Source organism: Jaculus jaculus, chromosome 14, assembly GCF_020740685.1.
Source record: "Jaculus jaculus isolate mJacJac1 chromosome 14, mJacJac1.mat.Y.cur, whole genome shotgun sequence".
NCBI lineage: Eukaryota > Metazoa > Chordata > Mammalia > Rodentia > Dipodidae > Jaculus > Jaculus jaculus.
Genome location: NC_059115.1, coordinates 9,512,113 through 9,528,877, shown reverse-complemented (window position 1 = coordinate 9,528,877; position 16,765 = coordinate 9,512,113). Strand labels below are relative to the sequence as shown.

The 16,765-nt window shown below is 44.8% G+C and overlaps 1 protein-coding gene across 3 annotated transcripts in view; it reads left to right on the top strand.

The window, feature by feature from the left end:
* Znf274 (zinc finger protein 274) overlaps positions 1 to 13,346 on the top strand; it is a 36,931-nt gene extending 23,585 nt beyond the window's left edge. For all 3 annotated transcript variants that reach the window (XM_045133411.1, XM_045133412.1, XM_045133410.1), the window contains exons 5-8: positions 559 to 1,041; positions 8,956 to 9,035; positions 10,270 to 10,396; positions 10,759 to 13,346. In XM_045133411.1, coding sequence (XP_044989346.1) covers positions 559 to 1,041; positions 8,956 to 9,035; positions 10,270 to 10,396; positions 10,759 to 12,875 — 2,807 coding nt within the window. In that variant the 3' untranslated portion in view covers positions 12,876 to 13,346. The remainder of the gene's footprint in view (positions 1 to 558; positions 1,042 to 8,955; positions 9,036 to 10,269; positions 10,397 to 10,758) is intronic.
* Positions 13,347 to 16,765: the final 3,419 nt, after the last annotated feature.

Here is a 16,765-nt window from a genome sequence, read left to right as displayed (position 1 = left end):
GTACCCATATAAGCCAGATGCACTAGTTTTGCATGTGTTTGGAGTTCATTTGCAGTGACTAGAGGCCCTGGTGCGCCCATTCTCATTCTCTCTGTCTTTCCCCCCCCCCCCCACTTCAGTCATTTTTCATGCTCTGCTTTTGCTTTTGCTTTTGCTTCTTTCAGATTTTTCAGGTTTTGTTTATGGAAGATAAGATCTCATATATCTCTAATTGGCCTTGAACTTTTATTTCTGTTGTCTTCACATCCAGAGTGTTGGAATTATAGATGTGTATCAGTTCATTCAGTTTTATGTGTTGCTGGGGATTAGACCCAATGCCTCTTTGTACATGCTAGGCAAATACTCTTTTCAAGTGCTCTACCCCCTCAGCCCTACTTTCTGGAGTTTGTTTTGTTTTTGAGGTAGGGTCTGGCTATGTGGCCCTGTCTATACTGCAACTTGGTATGTATACCAGGCTGGTCTCTATCACGCAGAAGTCCTCCTTCCTCTGCCTTGGCAGTGCTAGGATTACAAGCGTATATCCCACTGCTTAGCTTTTGCTCTGCTTTTCATTTACAGAATGTCGTGGGGCTGCAGCAGACCCTCAAGTGATGCTCTTTCCTCCTGAGAGTCCCCTAACGAACATCAAAGTTGTTGAGGTCCTTACATTGAACCAACAGGTAGCTGGTCCTCGGAATGCTGAAATTCTGGCCCTCTATGCAGAAAATGGGGGCGTGGCTCAAGGCATCCTTACTGAGACATCTCAACAGCTAGGCAAGCATCTGGTTGACACTGAAGCCGCTCGTCAAAGGTTCCGGCATTTCCAGTATGAGGAGTCATCTGGTCCACAGAAGGCCGTGATCCGGCTTCGTGAGCTGTGTCACCAGTGGCTACAGCCTGAGGTACACTCAAAGGAACAGATTATGGAGTTGCTGGTGCTGGAGCAGTTTCTGGGTACACTACCTGAGAAGCTCCGATTATGGGTGGAGTCACAGCATCCAGAGGACTGTCAGGCAGCAGTGGCCCTGGTGGAAGGTGTAACCTCAGGATCTATGGAGGATGGTAAGTAAGAGATAGTTCTGTGAGTGCTTCTTGGAGGACTGAAGAACTTGAACTCCAGGCTTTCTGGGTAGTAGCTAGGGAAGGGTTGTTCCCACTCTATCCAGACCTAGAACATGTGACTTCCACGTGTTACCAAGTCAGAGCTAATGAAAACCTGAGGTGGAGCACCACCCTGCTGTGGTTCCTGGCTGCCCCAGGCCACTATCCATCAGTTTCCTGGAGGCATCCAGGCAACTATGTTGCAGGGTCTTGAGTGGCCGTGAGTGCGACAGGAAGAAACACCTAGGAGACTGTGACAGAAGACAGCTCATTTATTTGTTAGGGGAATGGGTTTATAAGCATTCATGTAGTAGCAAGAAAATGTACGGGTATGGGTCACAGGGGGATTGGCTGTGTGAAGGCTGCTTGCTGATACCTCATTAACATACAGGGTTAGGGTAGGGGTATGGGTCACATGGCCACAGGAAAACCAAAACCTAAGCTTATCAGGACATCCAGGTACCCAGGCGGGGGAAGGGAGCAATCTCACTCCTGCCAGTCTCGAGGCTTATCAGGGTCGAGGCCTGCTGTGGCCTGGGGCCCGTAGCTGTGCCTGACAGCTCAGGCCTGCGTAAACCTCCAGTGGCCCAGGGCTTTCAATTATGCCTGACAACGCACCCTTTGTTGTTATGATGGGGCAGTATCATCATATTGAATGAGATCTTTGTAGTCTATCACAGGTCTAGGTAGAGCTAGATGATACACAAGGACCTGATTGGTAGCAACCTTAGCAATATTAGTTATTTGTTGTCTGAGAAATTTGATAAGGCAGGGGGCCACAAGTAACAGGGTTTCTGTAGCCAGGAGGGGGCCAAGGAAGGGGAGGAGCCAAGTGGCTAAGAGGTTAGAGAACCAGGTGGTGGGGTCCTCAGGTTTGTAGCAGTCAAGTAGCTCCTTGCAGAGTTTTTTGAGAGTTTTAACATTTTTTTCAACGACATTTGAATCATTGACAAAAAAAACAACATGCTTCTCCCAAGACCACACATGTCCCCCCATGTTCATCAGTTGATGAGGTCTAAGACTGTGCAGTTTTGGAGTACCATACCCATGAGAGAGTTTAATTGTCTCTGAAGAGACTCGAGGCTGTTTGTAGTAGATATCATGGCCTGGTCAAGCGTGTCTCGGAAGTCTCCCACAAGGTGGTTGGCCTGGACAAGAGCGGCTCCTGTAGCTCCAAAGGCACCAAGGTACAGCGTCAGGCCAAGCCTACCAGTAGAGGGATGAAAATCTCTTGGTTGATGTAGGCGGAGCTGATAGGCAGCTTCCTCTTCCTCATAGAGATACACCCGTGGACCAGTCAAGACTGGGGAAGAATAAGTGGGAAAGGAAATATTTATGCATGGGGTAGTTAGCCCTTCACACCATAGGAGAGCAGGTGTCTTGACACAAGTGGTCCTGGTTATGGAAACATTAAGGAGGCATTCAGCTCTGGTCAGCTTGGAGCTGAACAGGCAAAGGGGCATATCTTGACCCAAATCAAAAAGGGGAATATCAGTAAGACAGGGTTGGGAATAGTTCGTTGTAGATGTGGGATATTCAAGGGTGGCATTATAGGGACCACGGTTGGGGGGGGCGGGTCATGAACACACAAAAGAAGCAGTTAGAAGCATTGGGGTGGTTAGTAAAGGGGTGAAGGTCCGCCACATGTTGGATGTATTGTGTCCAGGTTATGGCAGCTTGTATTTTTTTCCATGACTTGTTTTTCCTGTGAAAGAATGTGGTGGTGAGAAAGAACCGGGTGGGAGGCAGGAACAAGCTGTCTAGAGATAAGAAGGTCGATGGAGGGAGATAGTGAGAGGCCATGAATGTAAAGTTTTCCTGTCACCCCCACCCACCAGTGTTCATCCCAGGGGTCTAGTATGGCAAACTGTTTTTGGAGGAGCGGTAGACATATCTGAACCTTTAGTGGTGTGGTGTGGAGGACATTCCCCTTTCCAATGGCCTTTCTTTCTGCATTTGAAACATTTTCCTTTAGTCCTCAAGGCAGGAACAAAGGCCTGTGCTAAGGAGACAGCCTTATGTGAGGCAGTCGTGATATCATAAGTAGCAACTTTCCATTTATCATAATGCTCATCCTTAAGGCTTTGGCAGACCAGTCTACACTCTGAGGTCATGTCTTCCCAAATGATATTTGAGGAGGAGGCCCCTGGTTGTTGGGTCAGGATTTTTTTTTCTCTAGGTTGATTTTAGTTAATATAAAGTCAGAGAGGGTTTCCTCTGGCTTTTGACCTCCCTCCCAGGAAGGGTCCTGACTGTGGAAAAACAGTTCTTTGGAACTGGGCAAGAGATAAGAAAAACTTTCCTGCCCTTTTTACCTTAAAGGTTCCAGTCACCCCAACTCTACCCCCCTCATTTCTCCCTCTCATGAGAAGACACTCTAACTGCTGTTAGAGGACAAGGGGCGACGAAGTCAGATCCTTAACTATTTTCTGCTGAACAGGGCACGAAGTTGTGGCATTTAGAGTCTCTCCCAGAGAAGGGAATTACTCTAAAGGACCCTGGAAGTGTATTGATGGAGTGTAGGAAGATATTCTTGGAACAGAACATTGGGGAGAAAGAATAAAAGTAAGGATTATGGAAAATGTTAATAAAAATTGTGAAAATAAAAGATAAATAAATAAATTTTAAAAAAAGAAAAGAGTAAAAAAAAAAAGAATAAAAGGAGTTAATGAGAAGTGAGCACACCGCAAACTGGTCGCCTTCAGGGCCATCTTTCTTGTGGACTTCTAGGCCTTGGGGAGTATTTGAGTAGATGGAGTTGGATTGTCTCAGGACCATCTGAGCATGAACTGGCTGAGATTTTCTTCCAGAACTGTTCATCGAATGCCACAGTAGTATTTGACATGGCTTGAATCTGTTTCCATATGGCTTGTAAAGCAGATGAGATATTAGCAGTTATAAGAAACATATGCACAACATTTAACCTTGATAGTAGCCTTCCAGAATGTAACTTGCTAAATTCATCCTGGGGCTAGCCAAGGCCTAAAGTTTGGGCACCATAGGGCCATTGGGTGCCATTAAGGGCTGTACAAATATATTTTTGTTGTTTTTGTTTTGGGTTTTGGTTTTTTCAAGGTAGGGTCTCACTCTAGCCCCGACTGACCTGGAATTCACTATGGAGTCTCAGGGTGGCCTCAAACTCACGGCAATCCTCCTTCCTCTGCCTCCCAAGTGCTGGAATTAAAGGTGTGCACCACCACGCCCAGCTACAAATATATTTTTAGTCTCAGAACTTACTTAAGGATGTCCTGGCATGAGTTAGAAGAGACTCACCGTTGTTCCCAGTATAAGGAGGTCTTTTGAATTAAACCACCTTTAGTCAGAGTCATCTATATATATTCTAGGTTTGAAAATAACCCTTTTGACATCTATAGTTGTTTGTCCATACAGTTGAATTAGAGATGATGGCAGCATGTCTTAAGGTCTTGCTTGTTTCCCCTCTCGGAAAGCTCTCGTATTACTTGATAGGCCATTCATATATTTGAGGCATCTCTTTATCTTTGGTTATACATTTCTCTCTGAGTGTTTAAGACTAAGCAAGTAGCCAAAATTTAATCAAGGATTAATTTTGGAGGTCACTAATGGCTCTCCAAAGGAGACTTCGGGGACCCAGGATTAGCCCTATAGCTTACTGGTGTTTTCTGTCTGTTAGGAGGAGTCAGGGCCATGCTGGCCAAGTTGTTTTCACTTCTTTGGGAAGCCAGGAGGACTGATTGCTCATCAATTGTGACTGTCTTGTTTTAGACTGTACACCAATTTTTTGTTTGTGTCTCCATATCCTCCCTGCTCAGGAAGACAGGTGACTTACCAGGGGGCCAGTGTAGAAATGTACCATCATCTCCAGTGGCCTCATGACCTGGGAGCACAGGCCAAAATATTGGCCCTTTTAGCTCTGATGATTCCAATTGGCTTTGGCTTCTACATAGGTGATTAACACTTAGAAAGGAAGTTACAACAGCCTGGATGTATGTCCATATAGAGCACATTTGATTACTGAAATAGATTTAAAGAAGGGCACAAGAGCTTCTTAAAATCATTTTGTCCAACCTTTTAAAATTCTGTTGTCCCATGGCAGCATAAGCCATATATGAGGCATAGAAAGTTGGCATACAGCCGTTAAATATCTAATAGTTATAAATACAGGCAGAACCTGCTATCAGTCTTGAAAATACAAATTTAACCTAGAAAAGGACAAGTAAGACAGTCTTAGCACCTGTGTTTGAAAAAAAATTTTTTTTTTCCCAAGGTAGGGTCTCACTCTAGCTCAAGCTGACCTGAAATTTACTATGTGGTCTCAAGATAGCCTCAAACTCACATCAGTTCTCCTACCTCTGCTTCCCAAGTGCTGGGATCAAAGGCGCAGCCCTGAAAACATGTTTGATTAGTTCAGGTACTTGTATGGATACTAATTACCCAGGGAACATTGAAAACAGAACCACAGAACTTAAAATTATTTCTCTCAGATGAGGACCATTGTTTGAGCATTAGGCTAAAGTAGGAAGGACATGACTCTAAAGTAGGGAATATGTCTTAAGAGTTAATTTTGTTATAAGCACTGGACTTGAGATGCCAGAAATGAGGCAGTTACTTTACATACAATAGAGCAGAATCTGGTCTTTGTTGAACCAAAATAGCTAAGCTCTTGAGAAATCTCTTTTGAAAGAAAAATACACCACTTGACAATCAATGATTTTAGCTTAATCTTAATAGCCATTGATTTTATGTACCATAGAAATTGTTACTAACATAAAACAATTCTGTGTCTTACCCATGACTTAAATTTGATAATGCTTAAGCAAGCTATCCCAATATATTTTACCTAACAGGAGCATAAACGTTATAACCTTTATCTTAAGACTCAGTTTCTCCAATAGTTGACAGCCAGGTATGGTAATGCACGCCTTTCATCCCAGCACTCGGGAAGCAGAGGTAGGAGGATTGCCGTGAGTTCAAGGCCACCCTGAGACTACAAATTCCTTATTAGCCTGGGCCAGAGTGAGACCCTACCTCGGAAAAAAAAAAAAAAAAAAAGTTGACAAATAGAGGAACCTAACTTACTTTACAAGAGTTTTAAAGCCAGTTTTTATAACCCTTAAACCATAACAAATTAGCATCAGTGAGCTGTTAATGAGTGAGGCCTTAACCATAAGACTTAATTTCTAGGATTAAAACCTGGCATCAGGAAAACATGTTTTAGATTTTATCCAATTAAATGTCCTTCCCTGAGCAACTTTTATTACTATCATGATGTCCTGATGACATCTACCTTTTTTCTTTTTCTTTTTTTCCCTCTCTATAACCACCCCCCCCCCTTTTTTTGGCTTCCTGATTATAAAACAGAAGATGCCACCTGGAGCAACTGTGTTAAAGTTCTTACCCGGTTTGGTTACCAATTTTGTAATTTCTTACAAATACCAGATGTTGACTGAGTGAAGAATTTATGAGAAGAATTTCCTTCTCCATGGTATCTGGAGTTACATTAGTATGTTTCTAATGGTCTCTTTAGTCTTTGGAGAGAAGTAATGGGCAATTCCTGTCTCCCTGTATTATCCAAATGAGCTCAGTTGTTTGTTTGTTTGGTTGGTTTGGTTTTTCAAGTTAGGTTTCACTCTAGCTCAGGCTAGCCTGGAATTCACTATGTAGTCTTCATGGTAAAGTCATGGTGATCTTCCAACCTCTGCCTCCCAAGTGCTGAGATTAAAGGCATGCGCCACCACTCACAGCTGAGCCCAGTTTTTAAAGAGACAGGCTAGCAGAGACTTTGGGCTCTCTTGGAAACTGATTGTCCCATCTGAAATGAAATGGAGGAAAACAAGAAGAACCTATAGTCAGGTTATGCCCCATCCTAACTCAGATCTTCATGTTGGAGGGGGATATCCCTCCAGCTGGATTAGGGGAGAAATTTCCCTTGAGGTAAGGTCTCATTTTATCCTAAATTGACCTGAAATTCAGAGTGACCTCAAACTCATGGCCATCCTCCTGTTCAGCCTGCCTGAGTGTTGGTGTGCCTGGCTGAAACTTTTCCCTGTTTTCTCCCCAATCACAAGGGGCCAGACAGCACAGTCTATGTGCCTCCTAGAGCAAGGAAGGTCCAAGATACGTATCTGTGCTCACCCACAAGGCCTTCCAAGCTCAGGTTCTTGCACACTTTTCCCCCAGTCCCCAGCTGGCGCCTTACATCAAGTCATATAAAGTTAGCCACTTTTGCTGGAGAGATGGCTTAGTGGTTAAGTGCTTGCCTGTGAAGCCTATGGACTCCGGTTCGAGGCTCGATTCTCCAGGACCCACATTAGCCAGATGCACAAGGGGGCGCACACATCTGGAGTTCCGTTTGCAGTGACTGGAGGCCCTGGCACGCCTATTCTCCCTCTCTCTCTATATATATATCTGCCTCTTTCTGTCTGTTGCTCTCTAATAAATAAATAAAGTTAGCCCCTTGTCACTCTGAGCGCAGTTGTGGAGATTTCTGCCCTTGCTCCCATTTTGGTGCCTTAGATGCCAAGCTGGGCGGGGGCATCCTCTGGGACCATTTTCCCTTCTCCACTCTGTGGGAACCTAGGATATGGGACCTCCAACTGGTCAGTGAATGTTTGGGACTAAAGAGTTTTATTATTCTAAAGGTAATTTTTGGTCTTATTACCTTAAATATCCTACCCTTTGTTGATATTAGAGAGACAGGTGAGATCATTTACTTGATGTCTTTTTTTTTTTGGTTTTCGAGGTAGGGTCTTACTCTGGTCCTGGCTTACCTGGAATTCACTATGTAGTCTGAGAGTGGCCTCGAAATCACAGTGATCCTCCTACCTCTGCCTCCCGAGTGCTGGGATTAAAGGCATGCGCCACTACGCCCAGCAGTACTTGATGTCTTTTTATCATATGTTCTTACCTTGATATACACTTAGGTAAGTGTGATGCTTGTTTTATGTAAGGAATTTGTAACCTTGTAACCTTGATCAAATACCTTGACTCAGTTTACCTATCTGATCTCTTTATCTAGTGAGAAATTTCATCTAACAGATGTCACTTTAGGTGTTCAAAAGAGAAGAACTATAAAGAGAACCAAATGTTTGTCATTCCCTTTCCCTTCTGAGAGACAATTGGCCATTTTGTCTCTGGACAGGGTCTGGGGGACACATGGCTTAAACTTGCATAGGGTCTGAGATAAAAGGGGGCGTCATCCCTTTCTTCAGCTTGCCGTGACTTTAAATAGCATATAACAGTAAGCAAGAGCAAAAGGAAATAACAGAGCAGAGAGCTAAACATCCTGACATTCCTTGCCTTATGCTGAACTTGTTTGTTTTACCTAGGAAGTTTATTTTACTCATTTACAATACACAAGGCAATAGGGTCTTGTCTATGTCTAATGTGGTTAAACCTCCAAAGAATGTGAATTGCACCTGTGCTTATGACTTTGTGGCCCATGTAGATAGAACATCACCTGTGTCCAGTGTAAGCTGAATTTGCATTAAGTCTACGTCCCTGTATAAAACCTTAAGAGCACATGGTCTTATGGGAGTAGAGAGGGTGCCTCCAGAGTCCAGCCTCCTCACAGGGTGAATACTCCCCGGAGCCAGCTTCATGAAGGGGAAAGGAGGCAGGGGGCCAGGGCCACCAGGGAGGGAAGTGGAGACACTGCATCTGCACAGGCCGAGGTGCCACTATGTCAGCATGCATGTGCCTGCCACCAGACCCAAGCCTCCTTACCGTGCTTGCGCAGCCGTCTTGCAGCCCCGCCACCACCCTAGCAGAGAACTTGAAAGGAGATGACAAGGGAGTGAGGGGAGAGATGGGTGCACAGATCATGGATTACAGAGACCTGCCATCCTTTCTGAGACCCATATCCCTGCTGATCCATTCATGTGGTGTCCCTTTCAGCATTGCATATCTTTTCTGTGGCCAGTATTCAACAGGAGGGGAAGGAGGACATGGACATTCCGGTGATGGTGCTACCTGAGGTAAGAACTTTACCCTCTGTTTCTGTGGTCACAGCATCCTCTAGTGTGTCGCTCCTAAAGTGTCTGCGCTAGGCCTTACTGAGGCTACATACAGAGTAAGCCATTTCATCCTTTTGAGTTCTTGGGACTTACCGGGATTCTGAAATAGCCCAAGTTCCAGTCATTGTGACCTGAGAGCAGAAACAGCATGAAGCAAGAAGGTGACTAAGGGTTGGCTGTGATTTGAGAAGGGGAAACAATCACTGGCAGGCTGTGGGGACCACGTTGTACTGTTAGAACAGTACAGCTGTGTCTCCTTCAGAAACACATATTTAGGGAATTATAATTGAAAGACCGTACTAGGAGGTATGAACAAAACAGAACTGGCCTGACCCTGCCAACCATCAGGGTGATTTTGTTGTTGTTGTTTTGCATGGTTTTTTGAGTTAAGGTCTCACTCTAGCCCAGGCTGACCTGGAATTCACTATGTAATCTCAGAGTAGCCTTGAACTTGCTGTGATCCTCCTACCTCTGCCTCCCGAATGCTGGGATTGAAAGTGTGCACCACCATGCCCAGATGGGGTGGTGTTTTGCATGTTCCATTGGTCAGTGCTGTTTGCGCTGTATGTGGTAAAGTCCTCGTATAGTGAGCAGTCTGGGTTAGGCTTTTAGCAAGATTGATGTTAGCTAAGGTAAAGAATATGACCAAACACAGACTTCTGGTTCTGTTTTGTTCCTTCTGAGGCAGGCTTTGTTCCATCTGGACAAAATGCCTCCCAGATCCAGTCAAAGGAGTAAAGCAGGGAGAGAAGGTCTTTCCTCTTAGGGTCTTAATCATCTCCCCATAAAGAGGTGATCATGTATAGCTGAAGGCTGTACCCCAGGTCAGATTTGACCCAAAAAGCAACAGTTTAGTCTTCAATATTGGTTCTACCATGTGGGGTAAAGCTATTCCTAGAAGGGAGCATGTTCTCCAGTAGGATTTTGTGCATACAGTGCAGGCTTAATAGAGGTGTGGGTATGGTAGAAGTCATTGGTTTATTGCACTGTAACTCTTCGTGAGCCAGGAGCTCCACCTCCCAGCTTAGGACCCATACTCTGACCTGTGAAAAGGACCTAGTGGGCCTTTCCTGGGCTCAGTATTGTTGTCTTAAGCAATCTCTCAAGCAGAGGAGATGGTCTCTAGCTATCCTAATGTCCCAGTAGCCTTTCTTCTATCTCTACTAACAAGTCCCAAACATGTGTAATACTACAGGAGCCAGTGACCTTCCAGGATGTGGCTGTGGACTTCAGTAAGGAGGAGTGGACGTTGCTAGGCCCATCACAGAGGACCGCATACCATGATGTGATGCTGGAGACCTTAGACAACCTAGTCTCTGTGGGTAAGACTGAATTTGCTTTTGGAATAACTCAGGATCCAATCAGGACTCTTACCTTCTCAACCCTACTCCAAAACCTAAAGGGTATCTTGTTCTGTCCAGGTCCTTTAGCTGAAACTGCGGTGGGAGCCTTTGATGAACAGAGGCAACCTCAGGAGCTAGCCCTGAGGGAATGAGACAAAGCTCCTTAGCTTCACCCCTTCTTGGTCACCTAATGGTTTCGTTTTGCTGCTGCAGTTTTTCACAGACTGGATTGAATGACCACATGTGTATTTCTGGGGGAGGGTTCCCTTAATTATGTGTTACACTGTCAAATACATCCTGGAACTTTGACTTCAGTATCCACAACTTCTGGTTTCTTTTAGGATGGCAGACTACACTGGGAAGCAAAGAATTAACTCCAGGTTCAACAATGTCAGCAGTAGAACCAGTTCATGATGTGCAAGTGCAGGAATGCTCAAGGAGTGGTACCCATTCCTCTGTCGTAGAAGGTGTCTTTCAAGGGGGAGTTCAAGAAGTCATAGGCACAGAATTGGAACAAATGGAGCTTGTGCAAGAAACAGAAATCACTCAGAACCAGCTCTCTGAAAGCTCCAAATCCCAGGGAAAAATTAGTCTTCATACAAGCCAAGGTTCACTCCAGAATGTTCCTCCTAGAAAACACTTGCACACACCTGGCTCAGAGATTAAAAGTCTAACTCATGGGTTACATGTAAAAATTGACCAGATGTTCTGTGATGGGGGAAATGCCACAGACAGCATAAGTTCCATGACACAGGGTTCACCTGTAAAAACTCCCCAGAAGGGCTGTGAAGTGGAGAAAGCCAGAGACGGCAGTAATTCCATGACACGTCATTCACCTATGAAAACTTCCCAGAAGGGCTATGAAGTGGGAAAAGCCAGGGGCAGTAGAAATTCTATGGCACAGGGTTCACTTGTAAAAACTCCCCAGAAGGGCTGTGAAGTAGAAAAAGCCAGAGACAGTAATTGCATGACACATCATTCACCTATGAAAACTTCCCAGAAGGGTTGTGAAGTGGGGAACGCCAGAGGCAGTAATTGCATGACACAAGGTTCACCTGTAAAAACTCCCCAGAAAGGTTTTGAAGTGGAGAAAGCCAGGGGCAGCAGTAACTCCATGACACAGGGTTCACCTGTGAAAACTCCCCAGAGGGGCTGTGAAGTGAAGAAAGCTGGGGCCAGCAGTAACTCCATGAAACATGGCTCCCATCTTAGAATTCACCAGAAGGACTCTGAACGGGGAAAGACCAGGAATAGCAGCAGTTCCGTAAAACACAGTTCACCTGTCAGAATTCTCCAAAAGGTCTCTGAAGGGGAAAAGGACAGGGACAGCAGCAGATCCATGAAACAGAGATCACATATCAGAATTCTCCAAAAGGTCTCTGAAGTGGAAAGGGTCAGAGAAAGTAGCACTTCTGTGAAACGCACTTCACTTGTCAAAATTCACCAGAAGGACTCTGAAGTGAGAAAGGCTAGGGACAGCAGCAGATCTGTGAAATACAGTTCACATGTCAGAATTCACCAGAAGGACTCTGGAGGGGGAAAGGACAGGGACAGCAACAGTTCCATGAAATACGGTTCACTTGTCAGAATTTTCCAGAAGGACTCTGAAGGGGCAAAGGACAGGGACAGCAGCAGTTCTGTGAAACACAGTTCACATGTCAGAATTTTCCAGAAGGACTCTGAAGGGGCCAAGGACAGGGACAGCAGCAGTTCTGTGAAACACAGTTCACATGTCAGAATTTTCCAGAAGGACTCTGAAGGGGCCAAGGACAGGGACAGCAGCAGTTCTGTGAAACACAGTTCACTTCTCAGAATTCACCAGGACTCTGAAGGGGGAAAGGACAGGGAGAACAGCAGTTCTATGAAACACAGTTCACATGTCAGAATTCACCAGAAGGACTCTGATGGGGGAAAAGCCAAGAAAAGCAGCAGTTGTAGGAAGGGCAGCCGGCATGCTCAGCAAATTACTTTTATAAGAATTCACAAGGGGAGTCAAATTTGCAGATGCAGTGAATGTGGTAAAATATTCCGGAATCCAAGATACTTTTCTGTCCATAAAAAGATTCACACAGGAGAGAGGCCCTATGTGTGTCAAGCCTGTGGAAAAGCATTTGTTCAGAGCTCTTCCCTCACACAGCATCAGAGAATTCATAGTGGAGAAAGACCATTTGAGTGTCCAGAGTGTGGGAGGACCTTCAATGACCGCTCAGCCATTTCTCAGCACCTGAGGACTCATACTGGAGCTAAGCCTTATGAGTGTCAGGACTGTGGGAAAGCCTTCCGCCAGAGCTCCCACCTCATCAGGCATCAGAGAACTCACACTGGGGAGCGCCCATATGTGTGCAACAAGTGTGGAAAAGCTTTCACCCAGAGCTCACACCTTATTGGGCATCAGAAAACACACACTAAGATGAACCACAATGAGCATCCGCCTTGGGATGAAACTCTGGAGGATTGACTGACAGAGCTTAGAGGGTAATCCCCCATCAACGGGTAGCTCAGCACTCAGTAGACAGAGTGAGCAGGAGATTACCAATGAATTAACTTACTAATTTTATTTAGTTGGATATTTAGCCAAGCATAATTGTTTTTTAAATCAAGGAAGGGCTGGAGAGATGGCTTAGCAGTTAAGGCACTTGCCTATGAAGCCTAAGAACCCAGGTTCGATTCCCTAGTACCCACATAAGCCAGTTGCACATGGTGGCATATATGTCTGGGTTCATCTGCGATGGCTAGAGGTCCTAGTGCAAATAAGTAAAATAAAAATTGATGAAATTTTCAACTCATAAGTGTTGAAAAGCCAGTATAGGGTGGTAAGATCTATATACCATTTTTTTAAATAAACTTTTGCTGAGGTCGTACCTCAGTGTTAGAATGATATGCACTGATAATTATATTCAGGGTAAAGTATTTATGTATGTGTATGGGCAAGAACTAAAAGAATGTAGATAAATAAACTATTTTTCAGCATATAAACCTGTGTTTTCCCATTTAATTTGGCATCTTTAATGCTTACAATGATCAACATTCAAACAAGTATGTGGTCAGATAGTTCTAGCAAATTAGGGCAGTGGTACTGACCTCTAGCCCCCAAGTTGCAGGTGATTTGAAGGGGCAGGTAATTCCCCTCCTTAGGGTATGTGGTAGTAGGGTTAGACATGTAGATGGTGGGAAACTTCAAAGGGTCACTGGAGACCCAATGGGCTGGAAGTTTTCAGTGACCCAAGTGTCACCTGCAAATATTTACTCACTTTAAATTTCTACTTGTCCCAAGGGACTCAAGAGAACTTTCCCAGTAAGTTTCCCATCACTGAGAAAAGTAACAAAATACTGGCAGCACCAGGACATGTGACTGATACCAGCTCATATGATAGGAGAAATTCTCTCGGTCAAGCAGCTTTTCAAAGGTGCTGTACTTTGACCCATGCTCCAGGTCTCCGTCACGGGTTTTCTGAGTTCTGTATACCATTGGAAAACATATTTGGGCTGCTTATACCTCAGTGGTAGAGAACACGATTTGTATGTGTGAAGCCTTGTGGGTTCAATATCAGCATCATGCACACACAGTGTATTAGTGCCCTTAGGAGCTAATCCACAAGGCAGGTACAGTCATGTCCTAAGTGAATGATTTGCTGCTTTTTCTGAAGGAAATAGTCCATGGAGACTGGGTCAGAGGACATACAAGAGGCCACCAGTGGTAATACTGGGGGACGAGCTCACCCTGATATAAGGACTTCCTCCTTCAGTTAATCCTTCATAGAAGCAACTTCAAAGACCCACTCAAGAGGAATGTGTGGATTTCTAAACAGGTCAAGTTGACAACAAAACTTAACTTTAGAAGTCTACCCCTTGTCAACTTGACACCAAACCATATCACCTTACCTCATGCTTAATTTCCAAATGAAGATAGTAACAAGGTCATAATTCTGCCTAACATGGCATAACTGTCCCATGTACAACTGGAAACATACACTCTTACACCACCCCCAACACAAACCAAGGTCCCTTGAGGAATTTTTAGTCTCTAATATAACAGGTCAAATATAAATTCAACAGTTAACTAGTGATATAATCTTAATATTGATTGCCTAATAGAGATATAGAAAATCAAAAGCATCTTAATATTGGTGTAGATATGTGCAAACACTCATTAACAAGGTAGAACAGAAACATTCATTGCAGTTGCAGTCCTCGTTTTTGTAACTGGCCATGTTACCTTTGCTGGTATTTGAAACTACCATCTTCTACCCATTCTGTATTTCCTCCACTTTCAGCAAGAACCTCAGCAGGTCTTTGTTCTTTGCCTGCAGGAGTGACCCATACCTACATTCCTGAAGAAATCTGAGCTATTTAGCACACTGCCTTGATTAGGTTGTTAGAGTTGTCCACAGACTTTCATAATAGGGCATGGTAACACCAAGAGGAACCCTAAAGGATCTTTTGCTCTCCAGTCATACTCTTCCTTACCTGTATTGTGGAGGAGCAGTCCAATTCCCCCTGGCAATCTGGATCAATCACCGTTGCTAACACTAACTCCTTTCTTAGCCTGTTCACCCAAGGGCATCAGGAGCCCATTGTGGCCAGGGGGAAGTATTAGCTTCCAGTTCAATGGAATATTCTTTGTTCCTCCTGATAAAAGTACTTGCCCCTCTGGAACCAAGACTTCTAGGTCACCAGAGCATAAGGTTGTGGGAATAGAAAGCAAAAAAAAAAAAAAAAATTTTTTTTTTTGGTTTTTTGAGGTAGGGTCTCACTAGCCCAAGCTGAGCTGGAATTTACTATGTAGTCTCAGGGTGGCCTTGAATTCATGGCAATCCTACCTCTGCCTCCCGAGTGCTGGGATTAAAGGCATGTGCCACCACACCTGGCTTTAGAAAGCAATAATTTGACTCACTTGGGGTGATGGTAAGTGGTAACATTCCCATTTCCACCTCTTGATTCCTGGACCCATGAATTCGGGCTATAGGATAAACAGTACCATGTATAGGACGCTGACTCGGAGCATGTACAGCCTGCTGCAGCACACTCCCCCAGCCCTCCAAGCTGCTGCCACCTAGTTGGTGCCATAACTGTTTCTTTAAATGGCCATTCCACCATTCTGTCAAGCCAGCTGCCTCAGGGTAGTGGGTCACATGGTAAGACCAGTGAATCCCATAATCATGAGCCCACTGCCTCACTTCCTTGGCTGTGAAGTGAGTTCCTTGGTCAAAAGCAATGCTGTGTGGAATAATGTGATGGTGGATAAGGCATTCTGTAAGCCCAAGGATGGTAGTTTTGGCAGAAGCATTGTGTACAGGAAATGCAAATGCATACCCAGAATAAGTTGTCTATTCCAGTAAGGACAAAACTGCCCTTTCTATGATGGAAGTGGTCCAATGTTGTCAACCTGCCACCAAGTTGCTGGCTGGTCACTCTGAGGAATGCTACCAGGGGTTCAGAGTTGGTCTCTTGCTGGTGGATTTGGCGCTCAGCAACTGTAGCCAAGTCAGCCTTAGTGGAAGTCCATGTTGTTGGGCCCGTGCATAACCTGCATCCCTGTCACCATGACCAGTTAGTTCATGGACCCATTGGGCAATGACAGAGGTGGCTGAGGAAAGAGGTTGGCCACTATCCACAGAACAGGTCAGCTTGTTTGCTTGATTATTAAAGTCATCCTCTGATAAGGTCACCTGATGGGCATTAACATGGGACACAAGTATCTTTATATCCTTTGCCCACTTACAGTTCTATCCACAAACACCTTCCCCAAATGTCCTCACCATTTTTCTAACTGTGCTCCTTCCAAGTCCCAGACCATCCAGCCAAACCACTGGACACAGCCCATGAATCAGTGTATAACTTCACATCTGGCCATTTTTTCTTCCAAGAAAAATGCACAGCCATATGCACTGCCCATAGTTTTATCCATTCTGAAGGCTACCCTTCAACACAGTCCTTCAGAGTCATCCTGGAAAGGGCTGTAATGCTGCGGCTGTCCACTTCTGGGAGGTGCCCATATGATGCGCTGAACCATCAATAAACCATGCCTTAGTCCTCTCCTCCTCAGTCAATTGATCATAGGGCATGATGCCATATGTGCATGCTTGGGAACAGGAGGCATTAGAACAGGAGTAGAAACCATAGGAATTTGGCCAACTTCCTCATGTAACTTACTTGTGCCTCCAGGGCCTGCTCAAGCCTGATCACGTATATACCACTTCCACTTGATGATGGACTGCTGCTGTGCACGTCCAACTTTATGGCCTGGTGGGTCAGATACACCCAGTTCATAATGGGCAGCTCAGGTCACATAGTGACTTGATGACCCATGGTCAAGTGTTTAGTTTCCACTAAGATCCAAAAGCAGGC